General features: G+C 49.8%; 1 protein-coding gene across 1 annotated transcript in view; it reads left to right on the forward strand.

Moving 5' to 3' along the window:
- GATB (glutamyl-tRNA(Gln) amidotransferase, subunit B) overlaps positions 1-19,145 on the forward strand; it is a 101,944-nt gene that overhangs the window by 72,680 nt on the left and 10,119 nt on the right. The window contains exons 10-11 of the mRNA XM_010840749.1: positions 11,017-11,150; positions 17,153-17,231. Coding sequence (XP_010839051.1) covers positions 11,017-11,150; positions 17,153-17,231 — 213 coding nt within the window. The remainder of the gene's footprint in view (positions 1-11,016; positions 11,151-17,152; positions 17,232-19,145) is intronic.

Raw genomic sequence — 19,145 nt, forward strand, 5'->3', positions numbered from 1 at the left:
TGATTCAGATGATTTCTTTTCCTGAAATCAGGCACCCTGAGCTCCTGATGACTTAGTAATCATTGGAAGCCGAGTTACTCATAACACACCCGAAAGCGGTATGTTCATGTTTTTTTCCTGACTTCCTCAGAAACACAACAGATTGCCGAGAAGGGCAGATGCACCAATCTAATGAACCATCTTTCAATTTAAAGAGTGCCTGGGAGTATTCATTAAATCAGTAGTGTGGTGGAGGCGTGCTCTGCAGAGCTCGGACTCCACGCTCCTGCCTTTGGGTCACTGATTAAATTAAACATTAAGCGTACAGTCCTTACTGGTAACGCAATCCTTTACCCATGAATGGTAAAAAAAAAAAAAAAAGAAAAACAACTTCAGAGCTTAACTGTTATCTTTAATTTTTTTTAATTGAAGTAGAGTTGATATACAATGTTATTTAAGTTACATAGGTACAATATAGTGATTGACGGTTTCTCAAGGGTGTATTCCATCTATCGTTGCTGTAATAGTGGCTGTCTTCCCTGTGTTATACAGCTCTGCCCTTGTCGCTGTACTGTGTGGTGAGCACTGAATTGTGTGGTAATAATTTCTCCCTGGCATTTACAAAACTCTAATATAGTCTGTCTTAGCATCCACCACAAAGTCTGGCGCACAGTAGGCATCGGCGAACAGATGGACAGATGAGTGGATGAATGAGATTCTGTCACAGTACTCACGAAGCCCTGGGGAAAGCAGTGTTCCTGATAAAGCGTCCCTGTTTCCCAAAGTCAGGTATATAAAGCACCCTTTTGACAGCCCAACAAATCAGGGTGGTACCTGTGTTGCCGAGCTTGGCGGGGAGAAGCCTGGGGTTTCTGCCTCAGTCAGGCCACGCGCTGTGACCGTGTCCCTGCCTCCTAAAGAACTTGTTTTTTCAGAACCTTGGGATCAAGCGTGCATTCTCATGTCACCTCTTAAGCCCGCCTAATAATGCCCTCCCACCGTAGCCTGTGTGAGTGTTTCTTCCTCATGAAGTGTATCATGTCGCATCTGGAGCTTCAGCCTAGTGAGCTCCCCTTTTTTTCCTCTCTGTGTCAGACTCCCAGATTTCTGACCTCATTTGTCAGGAGTAAGGAATGGACGTATGGAGGGTGAGGTCGAGTCATTAGGATTCTAGGGGAATGAGAGGTCCTAGTAGCATGGCGAGTCCTTCTCTGAGTCAGTGTGTCCAGGAGTAACTGTGAGAACGGTCATATATGCAGGTGCGGTTTTTTTAGCAGATGATAAAAGGTGATTTCTGTGGGGATGTCTCTTCCTAAACCCTGCTTTGCTGAACAGGGAATCCAGATGAGTTGTCATTGGCCCCATAGGCAGCTCAGGGTCAGTCGAGGCCGATAGCTAACAGCGGGTTCTGTGGCTCACAGTGGACCACTTTCTAATCCAGTCCGTCCTCCCAGCACCCCCTGCGGTGGTGCCGTCCGTCTCCCCGTTTTTCTGGTGAGGAAGCGCCACCTCTGAGGTTGAGAGTGAGCCACTGAGTGACTCTGTCAGGCCTGAGGGGAGCTGGCTCCAGGGCCCAGGCGCTCCGCTTCTGAGCTCCTGCCTGCTTGGACAGAAGTGGGCCCCAAGGCCCGCTGAGAGTCCTGTTTCAAGCTCATTGCTGTTTTGAGTCACGGAATAGAGAAAACAGTTGTTTACTTGTGTGGGTATTAGTACTTTATCCAGCCCCACTGAGGCTTCATGAAACAAAGTCATAGAATGTCAGTCCATTTAAACCTTTTTCCCACCCCTCTCGGTTTTTAAGATGCCAGCCTGCCCTATAAATAAACATAAGTGCTGTCTGCTAAATTTAGTGAAAATCAGGCAACTCCAGTGGAAAGCAGAAATTTTGTTCATTTTCCAAGTAGAAAGAAAAGCAATGTAAGCTCTCCCACAGTTCTGTTTATTTTGTTTCTTAGACTTTGTGCCTTAGCTACTTGTCCCAATCTGACGGAACATTTGAGAAGGGCCTCCACCTAGTGTATGGGGTTTGTGGGACAGTTTTGCCTGATGCAGTTGGTGAGAACGCATCTGAGCTCTCTGGTGGCAGATTTCGGTGTCCTCTGCTGTGAGAGATTTCAGTGGAGGAATGGGCCTAGCAGCCCCAGTTCAGCGTCTCCTGAGAGCCTGCTGTACTCACCACAGTGCCCTGTGTGTGCGCTCAGCCATGTCCCGACTCTTCGACCCCGTAGACTGTAGCCCGCCAGACTTCTCTGCCCGTGGGATTTTCCCAGCAAGAATACTGGAGTGGGTTGCCATTTCCTCCTCCAGTAACCTGCTGTTTTCAGATGTAAGAGTTTCATCTTTTCTGTGTTATGTTTAACTCTCTTGAGTAGCCCTACAGGAAAGATTAACACACTGAGACAGATGCTTTTTCTATTTTAATATAGTTGATTTACAATGTTCTGCTCACTTCTGTACAGCAAAGTGACTGTCACTTTGACAAAGTTGTACACATGTATACCTTCTTTTTCATATTCTTTTCCATTAAGATTTATCCCAGGACATTGACTCTAGCACCCTGTGCTGTTCCTTCAGCAGGGCCTTGTCGTCCGTCCGTTCTGTGTGTGATAGTTGTCGTCTGCTGACCCAGACGCCCAGTCCATCCCTCCCCAGCTCCCTCCTCCCCTTCGGCAACCACATGTCAAGACAGACACTCTTGACTCCAGATCTCACCTCTGATGGTTGCGGGCCAGGGGGGCACTGAGAAGGTTCCTGAAGCTGTTCCTTCCCCAAAGGAAAGAGGAGGGGAATGGGACACTCGGCCCCAAAGATGGCAGGCACAGTAGTGCCTTCACCGAGCCTAAATACCTGCCTGCAGCCAAGCAGACAACCAGGAACATGCTGCTCCCAGGGAAAGGGCAGCAGACAGCTGCTGACACATCCAGAGCCTCACAGGGCAGAGCTTTGGGGACAGCCTACTCGAGGCCCAGTGAGACTGTAGGGAGATACAACTGTGACCCTCCAAGTCAGTGACTTCTGCCGCCTCGAGTCTGTCTGTCTGTGTGCAGTCTCAAGATGCGTGGTTTATTTGAACAACTTCCTTGCCCAGCCAGTTAGTCCCCATTTAAAGCCATAGTCTTTTGTTTTTGGTGTCATGGGAAAGGGTAAGTGTCTCCAAGAACAGAGAGACAGGAGATATCATGACGAAGGCTGGTTGTCAGATGGATTGTTTTCTGAGTTTTGCTCGGGGTCTCCTGTTAGCTTGAAATGGCCTGGTTTTCTGTCTGGATGAATTGCCTATAAAATAATTTCCCATGACAAATATCTGTATATCCCATAGGTAATACTACTTTAAAGCTAATAACTAAAAGAGCATCTGCAACCTTATTGACTAGTTTTAGACCGCCCAGACTTAGAAGACTCACCGTCGGACCACAGCTGAAGGAAAATCCATTTGGTCAACATTGTCGCTCGGCATTTTTGAGCTCCATGCAATTTTCAGAATTGATTTTATTCTTCATTTTATGAAATCACATCCAGTGCTTGCCAACTTAAGGGTGCTTTCACACTCTGTGCACAGAAAAAATAACCGATATTTTGTTCCGGTCAAGTCGAATCAAAAGACACGTCTTCCAACTTGACTCCTGCAAAACCCACAGTTATTTCATTTATTTCAAGTGCAGGCACCAAGGGGCTTTCAGAGGTGGGATCCACCAGGCGCAGAGCCATCTTAGCGCCCGGCTTGGGGACTGTCAGGGGCTCTGTCCCCAAGCCCATCCTGAAGCCTCATGTCCTGTCTGGGCTGGTTTCCTTTCTGGGACAGTTAACAGAAGACCGCTGTTGAGTTACACAGGTTTCCTCCATGTCACGAGCATTTTGGCAGTACTGACTTTAGGCCCACTGAAGGTTGATTATCATCGGAATTGATTTCTTGACAACATCCTTTTTGCGCCCCATTCTCCCAGTATTTGATTATGCTTGTCTGCTGTCAGCTTTTATTACCTGAGTTATTTGATTTTGATTGTCCAAGGGAGAGTCCGGTTCCCCAGTTGGTTTCCCTCTGCGTCCCTCCCAGAATGAGTGCGTCACAAACAATGGAACTTCACAGCCGACTGTCCGTGGGTGAGTGGAGTCCAACTCAGATGTGTGCACTTCCTGGCTTTGCTACAAACAGAGCACAGGTGAAATTGTTGGGACCAGGGTTTTATTCAGATTTTAAGGGTCCTCAAGCCCTCTGGGAATGTGATCCAGAGGTGGAAATTGTGGAGACCACAATAGGACTATAGACCGCCCCAACCCCTGAAAGCATGTAGTCTCCGAGTCATACCAGAGGGCACACCGTCGGTGTTTGGGGTCACTTTCAGAGCTGCAGATGCCCATGTTCTTGAAAGTGGTAGTGGTGGTTGAGGATTCCGGCTCCCTCCCTCCTCTCAGTGGAGAGCGATGCTCCTATGCCAGCTCCACACCACCCATTAGCCACCTTTTGATTTTCACCACTGACGACTCCTCTGAATGAGTCCTTTTTTTTTTCCCTCACCCCCTGAAGGATATCCACAGCCACTGCTTGTTTCCATGAGAAGCAGGGGGAGGCCCCATTCACATCTAGACTCGGGCCCTTCCCCACTGCACATTCCTGTCCTCCCTGGGGCTGTGCCTTGTGCTTTTTTCCCGGGAACCACCGCCGTCTCGGGGCATGCTCGCCTGCTGTCCGTCTTGTCCCAGAACTAGCACTGATGTGCTTTTCAGGGCCATTTTTCACTAAGTTGTTGGGTCTGTGTTCTGTTTTTCTCACTTTGGAAGAGCGACTGGACTTGCAGGAATGATGGGGAAGCACAGAGTTCATGTGCAGATTCAGGACCATCTTCTCCATAGGAACACCCCTCTGCTCGGTGACACGCGAGAGCCCAGCCCGGTGAGAGCTGCTGTCATTTAGTCACAGATTGGGGTCCCCAGGCTGTCAGCCACTCCCACCACAGCTTCATGACCCGCCCAGTTCAGTTCAGTCACTCAGTCATGTCCAACTCTTTGCAACCCTCCCCGTCCATCACTAACTCCCAGAGCTTGCTCAAACTCATGTCCATTGAGTCAGTGATGCTATCCAGCCATCTCATCCTCTGTTGTCCCCTTCTCCTGCTGCCTTCAGTCTTTGCCAGCATCAGGGTCTTTTCCAATGAGTCAGTTCTTCACATCAGGAGGCCAGAGTATTGGCGCTTCAGCTTCAGCATCAGTCCTTCCAGTGAACACCCAGGACTGGTCTCCTTTAAGATGGACTGGTTGAATCTCCTTGCAGTCCAAGGGACTCTCAAGAGTCTTCTCCAACACCACAGTTTAGAAGCATCAAATCTTCGGCGCTCAGCTTTCTTCACAGTCCAACTCTCACATCCATACATGACTACTGGAAAAGCCATAGCTTTGACTAAACGGACTTTTGTTGACAAAGGAATGTCTCTGTTTTTTAATATGCTGTCTAGGTTGGTCATAGCTTTTCTTCCAAGGAGTAAGCATCTTTTAATTTCATGGCTGCAGTCACCATCTGCAGTGATTTTGGAGCCAAAGAAAATAAAGTCTCTCACTGTTTGCACTGTTTCTCCATCTATTTGCCATGAAGTGATGGGACTGGATGCCATGATCTTCATTTTTTGAATGTTGAGTTTTAAGCCAACTTTTTCACTCTCCTCTTTGACTTTCATCAAGAAGCTCTTTAGTTCTTCACTTTCTGCCATAAGGGTGGTGTCAACTGCATATCCAAGGTTATTGATGTTTCTCCCGGCAATCTTGATTCTAGCTTGCACTTCATCCAGCCTGGCGTTTCGCATTATGTACCCTGCATATAAGTTATAAGCAGGGTGACAATATACAACTTTGATGTACTCCTTTCCTAGTTTGGAACCTATCTGTTATTCCATGTCTGGTTCTAACTGTTGCTTCTTGATCTGCATATAGATTTCTCAGGAGGCAGGTCAGATGGTTTGGTATTCCCATCTCTTTCAGAATTTTCCACAGTTTGTTTTGATCTACACACTCAAAGGCTTTGGCATAGTCAATAAAGCAGAAGTAAATGTTTTTCTTGAATTCTTTTGCTTTTTTTGATGATCCAGTGGATGTTGGCAATTTGATCTCTGGTTCCTCTGCCTTTTCTAAATCCAGCTTGAACATCTGCAATTTCATGGTTTGTGTATTGTTGAAGCCTGGCTTGGAGAATTTTGAGCATTACTTTACTAGCATGTGAGATGAGTGCAATTGTGCGGTGGTTTGAACTTTCTTTGGGATTGGAATGAAAATTGACCATTTTCAGTTCTGTGGCCACTGCTGAGTTTTCCAAATTTGCTGGCGTATTGAGTGCAGCACTTTAATAGCATCATAGTTTGGTCTCAGGTCAAACAACAGGGAGGGAACCCAGCCCCGCCCATCGACAGAAAATTGGATTAAAGATTTACTGAGCATGGCCCCACCCATCAGAAAAAGACCCAGTTTCCCCCACAGTCAGTCTCTCCCATCAGGAAGCTTCCATAAGCCTCTTATTCCTCTCCTTCAGAGGGCTAACAGAGTGAAAACCACAATCACAGAAAACTAATCAAACTGATCACGTGGACCACAGCCTTGTCTAACTCAGTGAAACTATGAGCCACGCCATGTGGGCCACCCGACAGACGGATCATGGTGGAGACTTCTGACCGAATGTGGTCCACTGGAGAAGGGAACAGCAAACCACTTCAGTATTCCTGCCTTGAGAACCCCATGAATAGTATGAAAAGGCAAAAGTACATGACACTGAAAGATGAACTCCCCAGGTCCGTAGGTGCCCAGTATGCTGCTGGAGATCAGTGGAGAAATAACTCCAGAAAGAATGAAGAGATGGAGTCAAAGAGAAAACAACACCCAGTTGTAGATGTGACTGGTGATGGAAGCAAGGTCCGATCTGTAAAGAGCAATATCGCATAGGAACCTGGAATGTTAGGTCCATGAATCAAGGCAAATTGGAAGTGGTCAAACAGGAGATGGCAAGAGTGAATGTTGACATTTTAGGAATCAGAGAACTAAAATGGACGGGAGTGGGCGAATTTAACTCAGATGACCATTATATCTACTTCTGTGGGCAAGAATCCCTTAGAAGAAATGGAGTAGCCATCATAGTCAACAAAAGAGTCTGAAGTGCCCTGCCTGCCCAGCTAGGTATAAACTTGTGCCTTGGTCACCCACATGGAAGTAGTTAGAATGCAGGGAAATAGGAGGTGCTTGTCACCAAAACTCTGTGAGTGACCACGGGGTTTGTTTTGTAGCTTCGGATGCTGCTGAAGCAGGCAGTGTCCATGAGAGCATGCTCCCTACTTCTCTGGGGAGGGGGTGGAGGCACGCCAGTCATCTTCCCAGCCGCGGAAGCCCTGAATAGGAAGGGGGTGCCCCTGTTGTCCCCCCAGTCTGGGAACCAGCGTGTGTCAGACCCAGCGGAGAGCACCGCGGGGCTTAGACGGCCTTGGCAACAGCAGCACTCGAACCTGCCATTTTCTCCTCCTGGTTTCTAAGCTGTTTGCTAAGGGCCTTTGCGACATTTTTACTATGCTAAGAACCTTTGAACAGCTGGCGACTCTCAAATGGAATAATGAAAATGATAGGGAAACATGTTCTTTGGATGGGCAATTTGCTGTGTGTCGTACCCAGCCCTAGTGGGTGCTCGGCTTCAGTCCCCAGGAAGACGGGGTGTGAGTGTCCTCTAGGAGCAGCGTCAGAACCTGGGGGATGAGTACAGAGCCCCAGGCCTGCTGTTTTCTTGTGTCGGTGTTGGGGTGGGATGAGTTAGTGTAGAGAAGGGGCCTGTAATAGTTCCAGTGGGGACTATTATGAGCATCATTGGCAGCCACGGCAGCCCCCTCGCGTGGCTGGCCATGGAGCAGGCATTCAGGCAGTGAGGCCGGCTTCGGGCACTCCCTGCCACGCAACCAGCTGCTCCACGGCGCGTGCTCTGTGTCCTGTCTCTTCCCCGCCTCTGCCACCAGCCAGCCATCTCTCTCGGGTTGCGTTCCCCTTCTAAATATAGTCCAGCCTCATCCTGCCCCGTCATCAGGTGCCCAGGGTGTGTGACTGAGGACAGGAAGGGCAGTTGCAAAATCAGCCTTCATCCTGTTCTAATAGGATAGACTCCTGGCATCTTGTCATCTCTGAAGGTAGACTGAAAAGTTGGCTTTCGGGCACCTTGCAAGGGTGGATGGGGTCCCTTCCCAAAGCAGCAGAGAAGGCGAGGTGACCCCACTGCCTTGCCGTATCCCAGCAGTGACCAGCAGACAGATTACATGGCAGTGGAGGGTTCCCGTCTGTGACGGAGAGGCTGGCTTGGCACTGGCTCTGGATAGAATGGAATGCTTTGGGAAATTTGATTAAAATGTGGAAAAGATGCTTCTCAGTCGCAAAGCTGTAGAGAGCGCCTGGCATGACACAAAAGCCAGGACCAGTCGTCTCTGCCACCTGGGCTTTCTCTGAAGGAAGTTCCAGCTGCAGGCAGCCGGCAGGCTTGATGCCCTGTGCAGCTGGGTTTCAGCTCCATCTGATGTGGGGTAGGTGATTCGTGCTGGCTTGTTGCCTCTGAGAAGGATGTTAAGGGGCCCCTAATGCACTGGCCTTTCTGCTTTGCTCTTAATATGATTTTCATGTCAAGGAATTACTGGTCTGCTGTTTTCCTGCAAAAACCAGATGGCTTCATGGCTGCATTCACAGGGACTTCTGAGATCGGTGCCAAGCTTATTAGCATCTGCCAGTCTCACAGAAAAACAAGGCCTTACCTAGAATGCCGTGTGCCTTTTTTTTCCCCCCCGAAAAGAAGGCTTCTGCCATAAAGAGCGCAAGTGGGCAGCCCACGTGTGACTTTGCATGCACCCGTCACTCTGGCGGCGGCAGCTCAGCCTCCACAGCCCCGCCACCCACAGCTCACCCTGCCACGGTTGCAGCCTTTCCCATTGCCTGCAGATCGTGAACTGAACCCACACATCCCCAGTGAAGCCCTGCTCCAGCTCCGAGACACTGCTTCACAGCACTGACAGGAAAAGACAAACAGAAATCTGACTTGCCGTGTTATCCAGCCAATAAAAAACCACCCAAGGGTAGAGGAATAGATACTCATCACGTCCCAGCAACTCAGCCAGGCCTGTGAGTTCAAGTGCAATATTTCTGGGTGGGTTTAGAAAAAACCTTTCCTTGGCAAAGCAGAGTCCTCCTCCTGACAGCTCTTTTCACCAGCGGGCCAGCCTGTCGGAGTTAGAACAAAGGGAATCCTGCTTGTCTGATTGGGGCCAGATAGCGGTTTCCTCCCTCCCCAGTGGTCTGTGTGCCGTTGTGGAAGTTTGAATACTTTCCCATAAGTTAAGCAGAACTTTTCTCTTCACGCTGTCTGGATTTGCCTTCATCTGTAGTCAAACTTTGGCTGCCAGGGTGGCCTTTGCCCTGGTTTAGCATGAGCAGAATAATAGCATTGGCTTGAAAAGAGATTCAGGAGATGATTATGGGATCATTCAGTAGGCTTGTCACCAGAGAATGCATCTGTTATGAAGGGCACGTAGTGGTGTGTGTTGTTTTTTTTTTATGGATTTTCTATTTTAGCCACTGTGCCTGAGTGTATATTATAGCAGCTACAATAGCAAAACATTGAGAGTACTTTTGCTAGTGTGTCTTGCTTCTTCCCAGTATTGTATTTTTCTAGAACGTTCTTTTGATTAATGAAGGCTGTCTGAAAGGGACAAGGGTGAAAGCCTTACCTGGCATATAAAGTTAAAAAAGGATATTTCAAAAGTGTGGTTTGATTTGAATTTCAGCAGGTAGGGGAAACTTGCTACTTAAATTGTGTTTCCTCTGCATTTGGAAACTTCAGTCTCCCAGATGTGTGTAGAAGATGTTTTTATTTTCCTTATTGAAAAATAAGAGGTAGGCTTAGGCGGATTTCCCGGTTCTGCCAGACCCATCGGGGCGGATAGTTAGCCGTAGTGTACAACTCGATGAGTGACTCGAGGGCTCATCTTAGGCATCACTATAGCAATTCCATGGCACTTATCCTGGTGGTCCTGCGGCTGAGACTCCGGGCTCCCAGTGCAGGGGGCCTGGGTTCGCTCACTAGCTCACTAGCTGGACCCCACATGCTGCAGCAGAGAGCCCTCGTGCCACAGCTAAGACCTAGCAGCCAAGTAAATAAACTGTAGCACTTCCAATATTTAAAGGTGAGCGTGGCATGAGAAAGGATGAACATTCGTGTGTGGTTTTTGTTTTTTTTTAATACAATGCAGCGGTAGACGTTGATTCATCCACTGATGCTGACTAGGCGGCTGCCGTGATCTGGCACTGACATAGCTCTGGTCACAGAGAGAGAGGGTGGCGTGGCCCTTGGCTCGCAGAACTGGTGGTTCCGAGTGGGAGGGGCCTCTGCCAACACGTGTCCGTGATGAGCCAAGCCGCGGTCATTTTCCTGGAGCACGGCGAGAGCTGGGGTCAGCCAGGCCTGGCCCGGCCAGTCGCATGGTCTGTGGGTCACATGCCCATGTCCTTTCTCAGTTCGAGAACATGTTGAAAATCACTTCTGTCACTTCTGCTGGAGAGGATACGCAGAGGAATGCAGTTACAATCCACTTTTGACTTTTCAGAAGTAGAATATCCTTTCTGTTCCTTTTCAGTCTGCTTCTTTTCTTACCTTCTTATTCCAGCAGTTGCTAGGACTTTCGAGAGGAGACGGGCCTGGAAAGAGGACAGTAAACTCTGGCCGGACATACTGCTCCAGGATGAAGGCTGTGGCGCACGTGGCCGACACGGCGAGGGCAGCAGGTCTGGGGCAGTGGATTTCGCTGCCGTGGACCGCAGAGCCTAGGCGTCCTTTGCCGGTGCTGGGTAAAGGCAGGGTGGCAGCCGTAGGAGCAGCGCCCTTGCTGTCTGCTTAAAGCGCTTTGTCAGAATTCTCTGCTGACACCTCTGTGTTTGGGAAGTACCAGGAGACGTCTCAGAAGCGGCAGAGGGTGGCAGTTTCAGAATGCTGATCTTCCATTTGGGGGAGGTTTTATATCATTTTATTTTTTTCTTCCTTGACAGAATGAAGTTGGCCTACTGGAGTTCTTCCAAAATGTGGTCAAAGAAACTAGGGCAGAGCCCAAAAAAGTGACTAGTTGGGTCCTCAACACTTTTCTGGGCTTCTTAAAGCAACAGAACCTTGCCGTCAGTGAGAGGTGAGTGGGGCCTGGGGAGGGCATTTTCTTTTGTCATGATCTCTGTGTCCAGAAGCAGCTGATAGAGTTCAGGGCCGGGGTTCTGTCCTTCCCCGCCCCCCATGCCCCGACCTGCTGACGAGACACAGACCTTCCACGTGAATGTCAGGGCTGTCCGCCTTCACCTGCACATCTGAAAGCTTGTTGGTGTGTTCGGGTCTCTGACCACCCACCCTGGCCTGTGTGCTGTGCTGGGCTGGGGGCCTGAGATGAAAACAATGAAGAGTTGGTCTCGAATGTAAGAAAGCAGTCGGCTCAGTGTGATCCTGCTGCACCACAGCTGTGCCTGGCCACCCGTGAATACACAAAAAGGGACCAAGCCCAGGGCATCACCCTCAGGAGTGGGGACGAGGCTCCCTCAGAGGCCAGGCCCTGGGGAAGCAGTGGGAGTGGCCAAGAGGAAGGGGCAGGACACCCCCTGAGAAGGGGGAGGGACAGCCGAGCTGGCCCGAGTTGGGGGTGACTGGGGCCAGACCCCACACCCAGCAGTCAGGGTGCCCGGGCGTGGGGGCCAGCGTGCATAGACGGCTCAAGGGGGTCCCCGGTGCAGCACCTTGGGGAAGGCCGTGCACAGTCTGGAATAAGTGGATCGTGGACGTGGAGCATGTAGATGGAACTGGAAGCCGCTGGAGCAGAGGAAAGCTGTCAGGGAGGACACGGCCTGACCATGGCCGCGGAAGTGGCCTGAGGCGGCCTGGACTTTACCCGTGGAGTGTGGGCAGGCGAGAAGGGGAGAACCGGGAGCACGGGTGTCAGAGGAGGAAAGAAAAGGGTCGACAGGGAGAGAAGGAGCAGTGCGGGGACTCATCAGGGACACACAGGTGGGTGGCAGGGACCCAGCAGGACCCCGGAGGGAAGCAGAGTCCATCTGGGTGGGTGTCATTGCCGAGGGAGCACTCACAGCCGTGGGTTGCGGGAGCGGAGGAGGGGAGACAGGTGTGTACTGATACACGAGTCAGAACAGTTGTATGTTCAGAGAAGTTGCCCCATGCGCATTCAGCCTCTGGCTTGCAGTGTGTGTGCGCAGCACCAGCGAGGCCACGTGGCCCCATGCCAGCTGTGACCTCGGTGAGTCGCCCTCAGTGTCTCCCAGGGTTCTGGAGAGGAGGAGGCACGGTGCCCACAAGCCCTCAGCATTGGCTTCCTTCGCTTTTCATGCTGCCGTGTCAAATACCAACCCCCTCAAGTACCAAACCGGGCATGAGAGCCAGCAGCTTTGGGGACCACGGGGAGCATAGCCAAGAGGAACAGAGGGCGGAAAATGGCAGGAAATGCCAGCTGGCTGTGTGATTGGGGCTCAGCCAGTGCACGGAGAGGGTGCAGGGTCACGGGAGCTGAGCCGTGAAGTGCCAGCTGTGGAGAGAGGAGCAGGGCCCAGCCCTAGGGGAGCTCTGTGTCCTGGGGAGGATGGCCTTGCACAGCAGTGCTGTAGTTCAAGGCGGACGGGGTGTTTCCTGCTTAGAAGCACAAGCAAAGTGGTGGGAGCAGAGAGGGTGAGACCACGTTCGCCCAAGAGGCTCCAGGAAGGTGTGCTCTGAGCTGTTGGAGGAGATCTAACTCTTAGCCTTGAATAAGGTGTTCTGTGTTGTTGGCTGACTACTAGTGTTCCTGAGTCTCAGTCTCGGCAGAGCCCTTAGCTACTTTCTGGTTCGGCTCCTTCACGTTTAGTGGAGAAGGAAACCCAGGCCCCAAGAAGTAACGTGCACCGATGCTCAGCCCGTCCCCTGACTTTCAGATCAGTTTCTTTATATGTTGATATGGGAAATGAGGGGTTTGCTAACAACCATTGCAGGAGCTGAGGTAGATAAAAACCTGTTGAGGGAACCTGGAGCCCCAGGTATTTATCCAAACAATTTGGAAGCATTACAGACTTAAGAACCCCAAGGGATCCTAACTCTAAATAAAAGCATATTTGGTTGTTCCAAAGTCAAGTAAGGATGAAGCGCAGCAAGCTCTGTCTTGCGGTTTAGGTAGAACAGGAGCTTGGAGCAGATGTTAACCAGTGAGCAACCTCAGCAGCTGGACTAGCGTTTCCAAAGCCTGGAAGAGCAATAGCTGCAAAGCTGGCAACAGTCTCATGATGATGCCAGGCAAGGGATACCAGAGATCATGCTGGCTGGAACTCATTTTGCAAAAGAGCATTCATTTTTAAAGACCTCTCAGAAGACTGGTGTTTAAAGGATCCAACCAGAAAAGTATTAGTCACTTAGTCCTGTCTGACTCTTTGTAAGCCCATGGACTGTAACCCACCAGGCTTCTCTATCTATGGGATTTTTCAGGCAAGAATATGGAGTGGATAGCCATTCCCTTCTCCAGGGGATCTTCCCAACCCAGGGGTGGAAACCAGGTCTCCCGCATTACAGGCAGATTGTTTACCATCTGAGCCACCAGGGAAGCCCGAAAAGAAAGTGAAAGTTGCTCCGTCATGTCTAACACTTTGCGACCCCATAGACTGTAGCCCACCAGGCTCCTTTGTCCATGGAATTCTCCAGGCAGGAAGACTGGAGTGGGTTGCCATGCCCTTCTCCAAGATATCTTCCCAACCCAAGAATAGAAGCATGGCCTCCTGCATTGCAGGCAGATTCCTTACTGTCCGAGCCACCAGAGAAGTGCTTGTTGAACTTGGCCCTTACGTTATTTTGAGTATATAGCTCTGTTGGATGATAACTCCATTAATACCAGGTTTGATTTAGTTACGAAGGTGGACGTTACTGGTCCCCTGATGCAGCATTCCCTGGTAGGATGAGGCCAGTGTAACTCTCCAGTTGTTCACTCCAGCTGAGGCCCTGAACCTGCAGGTCAGCTGCAGGCAGCAGCCCCCGAGACCCTGGGAAACCAGCGAAGGCTTTAGAGCCGAGGAGGGACTGACGCCGGCGGGAGGGTTAGTCCCACAGTGTGATGTGCGGGGCCACGTCCAAGAAGGGGATGCAGGAGGCGGGAGCCTGTCTGTGTACAGCCTGTGAGCTTAGGATGCTTGCCATCTCTCACAGAAACCAAACCAGAAGCGTATGTGACAGAGACCCGGTGTGTCCCACAGAGCCTTAAATATTTGGTCCCCGGCTCTTTCTGGAAGAAGTTTCCTGAGCCCTGGCTTAGATGTGTTGTGTGGGGAGACGGGACCCCTGAGAGGTAGCTGACCATGTTGGCAGGAGACCATTACCCTGAAAGCAGTGGCCACCCTGGAGACAGACATGCTCTCCTCCTTTGCCAGACTCAGGTGAAGGCAGAGGATGCAGAAACGAGTCCTGGCCACTCCTCGCTGGAGAATGGAGGCCCCAGGAGAAGGGGCTTTCCCAGGACTTGAAGGTGTCCAGGGGCAGGGTGCAGCAGTGCGGAGAAGCTGTTGTGTTTGGTAACAGGTGAGGGGAGGTGACTTTTTAAGAAGGATAGAGTCAGCATCCAGATGACATGTGCTCAGGAGGCAGACAGTAACCACTGATACTCTGTATTGGTAAGAAATAAGGTAAGAAGCCAGGCAGAGCGCGTGACGGCAAGATGACTTGGAGGCGTTTAAGATAGAGAAGATCTGAGCGCTCGTGAAGGTGTGGGAGCAAAGCCGCAGGAGACAGGAGCCTGGCATCCGATGAGGATTTGTCGGAGCGCCAAGTGACAGGGTCAGGAGCATGGGCTTGAGGGGCTGTTAGGTGGAAGAGGAGGCAGAGGGCACCCTAGAAGATTCCGGGCCTTCCATCAGCTGGGGGCCTGATGATGTGGGAGGTTGGGGTGCGTGCTGAGAAGGAGCATAGAAAGGAGACTCTAGAACAGACACTCAGCTGGGGGCACCCCAGGCAGGGTGCTGGGAATCAGCGAGATGAGCAGGACTGCTGAGCAGTGCCTGGGGGTCCAGACCTCCCTGTCTTCCTCCACGAGCCTCTGTGTCTCACAGGCTTGGGCCAGAAATGAGCCTGTGGATAGCGATGGGCAGCGCATTTCACAGGAGCCACGGTGGCTGTGGCTGTGTTGGGGTGTCTGCTTCCAGGATCCATGCTACAGATGGAGTTGTGATCCTGGAAGAGATCTAAGGGACCAGGTGAATTTGGAAGGCTCAAGATGCCTCTCCCCTCCACCTCGTAGGTGGGCTGGGCTGGGGGTGGGAGACTAACACACACGGCTTCTGTCTTTCACGTTAGAGTTACCTTCAGCGGAGACGCACTCGTGGCCCAGAAACCAGCACGCTCTGACAGCAGCCACTCAGTAGCGTGTGCTTCTGCCGTTATGTTCCAAGTCCGATGGCTTATTTATGTAACTGAGGAGGGGGCCTTTGAGGATTAGGGGGACAGGTCCCAATCTTCGCCATCGTCTTTCTGGAGGTTAGCCCTGGCACAGCTGGAATGAATTGACACAGTGTCCCAGCCCTCCTTGTCGGGGAAGGAGTCCCAAGACACAGACACTGTTGACCTACTGTGGGTATAAAAGGGTGACTGAGAAATCCCAAGTCAGTGGAGATATTTTATTGTGAATTAAGGTCATTGGATGAAAGGTGAAGTATTTTAAGTTATGCTTGTTCTATTTCTGTCCTCCGCCATCCCCACATCCTTTATCACCAGCTCACGTGGGAATGGGCACCCTTTCTGTTGAAGGCTCGAGAAATCTAGTTCAGCCTCAGTGCTTATTATGGTCTACACAATAATTGGCCTTTATGTCGACTAGGATGGTGGAACATCCAAGAAACCCGAATTTTTAAAGCAACCTGATTCTTTCTTACTTGTCAGTAAGGGTGGGAGGTTAGAGAAGAGGTAACTGTTGCTCTCCCAGCCCTCTCCCCCTCATCCCGCTGAGATCTGCTTAGGGGGTTACAGCTGCTCCCGGTACCAGACTCCCTCCAAGCCACACATCTGCTAGGAGTTTTCTCTTCTCCTTTCTTTGGAATAAGCGGACACTGGCAGAACAGTGGGGGTCTCCGTGTCTAGTGTCAACGATGCTGTGGGGTCTCATGGTACCTGAGCTGGACCTGGTGAACTTGTGCTCGGTTGGCCTGGAGTCCCAGGAAATATCCAAGAGCATAACAAAGAAATTAACATCGAGTGATGGGAGCTGAGACTTAGACAGAAGGTGTTATCGAGTCTCTCTAAGCACTCGAGAAGCTTTTGTTTATGCACTCACAGTAATGTGCTATTTATAAGGCATTTCAGTCTATTTAAAACTGGTGCCCTTGTGACCTCAGACAAACAGCGTTTCATTAGCCTAGTTGCTGTGTGTGTTTAAACGTAGCAAGACCATGTATTTTAAAATAGTCTGTAATTCAATATTTCCACTAACTGAGGCACTCACCTCCCCCCACCTCTAAATATGAATTGATGACACTTCACATGTCCAGTTGGCCTTTTACATCATGGGCTCCTTGGAAATAAGTCACTTCCTGGAAGTGTAGATATAATGACTTCTGGACCCTGGTGTGTCCAGAAAGCTCTTGAGGGCCTGCAGGAGCAGTGTGTGTGGGTGCCTATGCGGACGCCGGATGGTGTCGCTGGCAGTCACTGCACCCCGAAAGGAAAACTCTTACAGTGAAAAAAGAATTTATATTTGCACAAAAAGACTCCAAAAACCAGCTTTGTTAGCTGTTTTGTTTGAAGTAATTTTTTAGGCTGATCTTTCAGTCGAAAATATTTAATTACTGTTTTTTTTTCTTTTTTGTCTTCTCACCATGGTTCGTGAATTTTGCAGCCACCTCTTTTCTTGACTAATTAAACTGAGCAGTTGTCTGTTGCTACAACTTCTGCCAAACAGCGGTTACTGTTGGGTAGTAAAATAAAGAAAAACAACACTAGTCACAAAAACGTGTTCTAGCCTGAAATACAAAATAATAAATAACACGGGGCCCGGTTGGCCTGTTACTGTCATTCCTGGGTGGGGAGGTACGTGTTCAAGCCTGCAGAGTCACGTGCTTTGATCTTGAATAACCGTGAACGCGTATGCTGACAAAGGGAAGTGATGTGTTTTCTTCTCTCCTTTGGGGGTGCCAGTCCTGTCACGCCCTCCGCCCTGGCTGAGCTGCTGGACCTGCTGGACAGGAAGGCCATCTCTGCGCCTGCAGCCAAGCAGGTAAGTCCACACCTCTTGAGTCCAGCCACCCTGCCGGCCCAGTACCGGTGTTACGGGAGTTCCGCACTGAGTGAATTTCATCGTGGGAGTCTTGTAATAAACGCCTCCAAGTGCTGGGGGAGGGGTGGCTTTTGTTTCTTCGTTTGTTGCTCTGTTTTTAGAGGTAATGTCCTCAGCACTCTTTCTGTTGACTTTTGTGTATTATTTTGGCTGTGCTGGGTCTCCAGCTGCAGCGAGCAGGGCGCCTCTTCGTGTCAGAGCCCCGGCTCTGGGCAGTTTCAGTAGTTGGGGCCCGCAGGCTTAGGTGCCCACGGCATGTGGGATCTTTCCACACCAGGGGATGGGCCTGTGTCCCCTGCGTTAGCAGGCGGGCTCTCTTTCGTTCAGTCTCTTTCTTTTGAATTGAGGGATAATTGTTTTACGGTACCGTGTTGGTTTCTGCCATACATCAGCATAGATCAGCCGTAGGTATACATATGTCCCCTCCCTCTTGAACCACCCCCCCATCCCACCTCTAGGTTGTCTAGAGCACCTCTAGAGCACCGGTTTGGTTTCCTTGCATCGTAGAGCACATTCCCACTGGCTGTTTGTTCTCCACATGGTGACGTATGTCTCCCAGTGCTCTTCCGTCGGATTACCCCCCCCTGCTGCCCTCACTGTGTCCACAAGCCTGTTCTGTACCTCTGTGTCTCCTCTGCTGCCTCCAGATAGGCTCATCAGCACCATCTTTCTAGATTTCATACGTATGCCTTAGTATACAGTATTTGTTTTTCTCTTTCTGACTTACTTCACTGTACATAATGGGCTCTACAGTTATCTACCTTATTAGAACTAACTCACATTCGTTCCTTTTTATAGCTGAGTAACATTCCGTTGTGTATATGTACACACCTTCTTTAATCGATTCATCTGTCAATGCGCATCTAGCATCTGCGATGTTTCCATGTCCTGTCTGTTGTAAACTGTGCTGCAGTGAACATTGGGGTACCTGTGTTTTTTAGAATTGTGGTTTTCTCAGAGTATATACTAGTAGTACAGTACGAAAAGGCAAAAAGATAGGACACTGAAAGATGAACTCCCCAGGTCAGTAGGTGCCCAATATGCTACTGGAGATCAGCAGAGAAATAACTCCAGAAAGAATGAAGGGATGGAGCCAAAGCAAAAATAATACCCCGTTGTGGATGTGACTGGTGATAGAAGCAAGGTCGGATGCTGTAAAGAGCAATATTGCATAGGAACCTGGAATGTTAGGTTCATGAATCAAGGCAAATTGGAAGCGGTGAAACAAGAGATGGCAAGGGTGAATGTAGACATTCTAGGTATCAGCAAACTAAAATGGACTGAAATGGCTGAATTTAACTCAGGTGACCACTATATCTACTACTGTAGGCAGGAATTCCTTAGAAGAAATGGAGTAGCCATCACAGTCAACAAAGTCCGAAATGCAGTACTTGGATGTAATCTCAAAACTACAGAATGATCTCTGTTCGTTTCCAAGACAAACCATTCAATATTACAGTAATACAAGTCTATGCCCTGACCAGTAACGCTGAAGAAGCTGAAGTTGAATGGTTCTACGAAGACCTACAAGATCTTTTAGAACAAACACCCCAAAAAATTGTCCTTTTCATGATAGGGGACTGGAATGCAAAAGTAGGAAGTCAAGATACACCTGGAATAACAGGCAAATTTGGCTTTGGAGTACAGAATGAAGCAGGGCAAAGGCTAATAATAGAGTTTTGCCAGGTCATAGCAAACACCCTCTTCCAACAACACAAGAGAAGATTCTACACATGGACATCACCAGATGGTCAACACTGAAATCAGATTGATTATATTCTTTGCAGCCAAAGATGGAGAAGCTCTATACAGTCAGACAAAAACAGACCAGGAGCTGACTGTGGCTCAGACCAT

Source organism: Bison bison, unplaced genomic scaffold (genome assembly GCF_000754665.1).
Source record: "Bison bison bison isolate TAMUID 2011002044 unplaced genomic scaffold, Bison_UMD1.0 scf7180017864146, whole genome shotgun sequence".
NCBI classification, from domain to species: domain Eukaryota; kingdom Metazoa; phylum Chordata; class Mammalia; order Artiodactyla; family Bovidae; genus Bison; species Bison bison.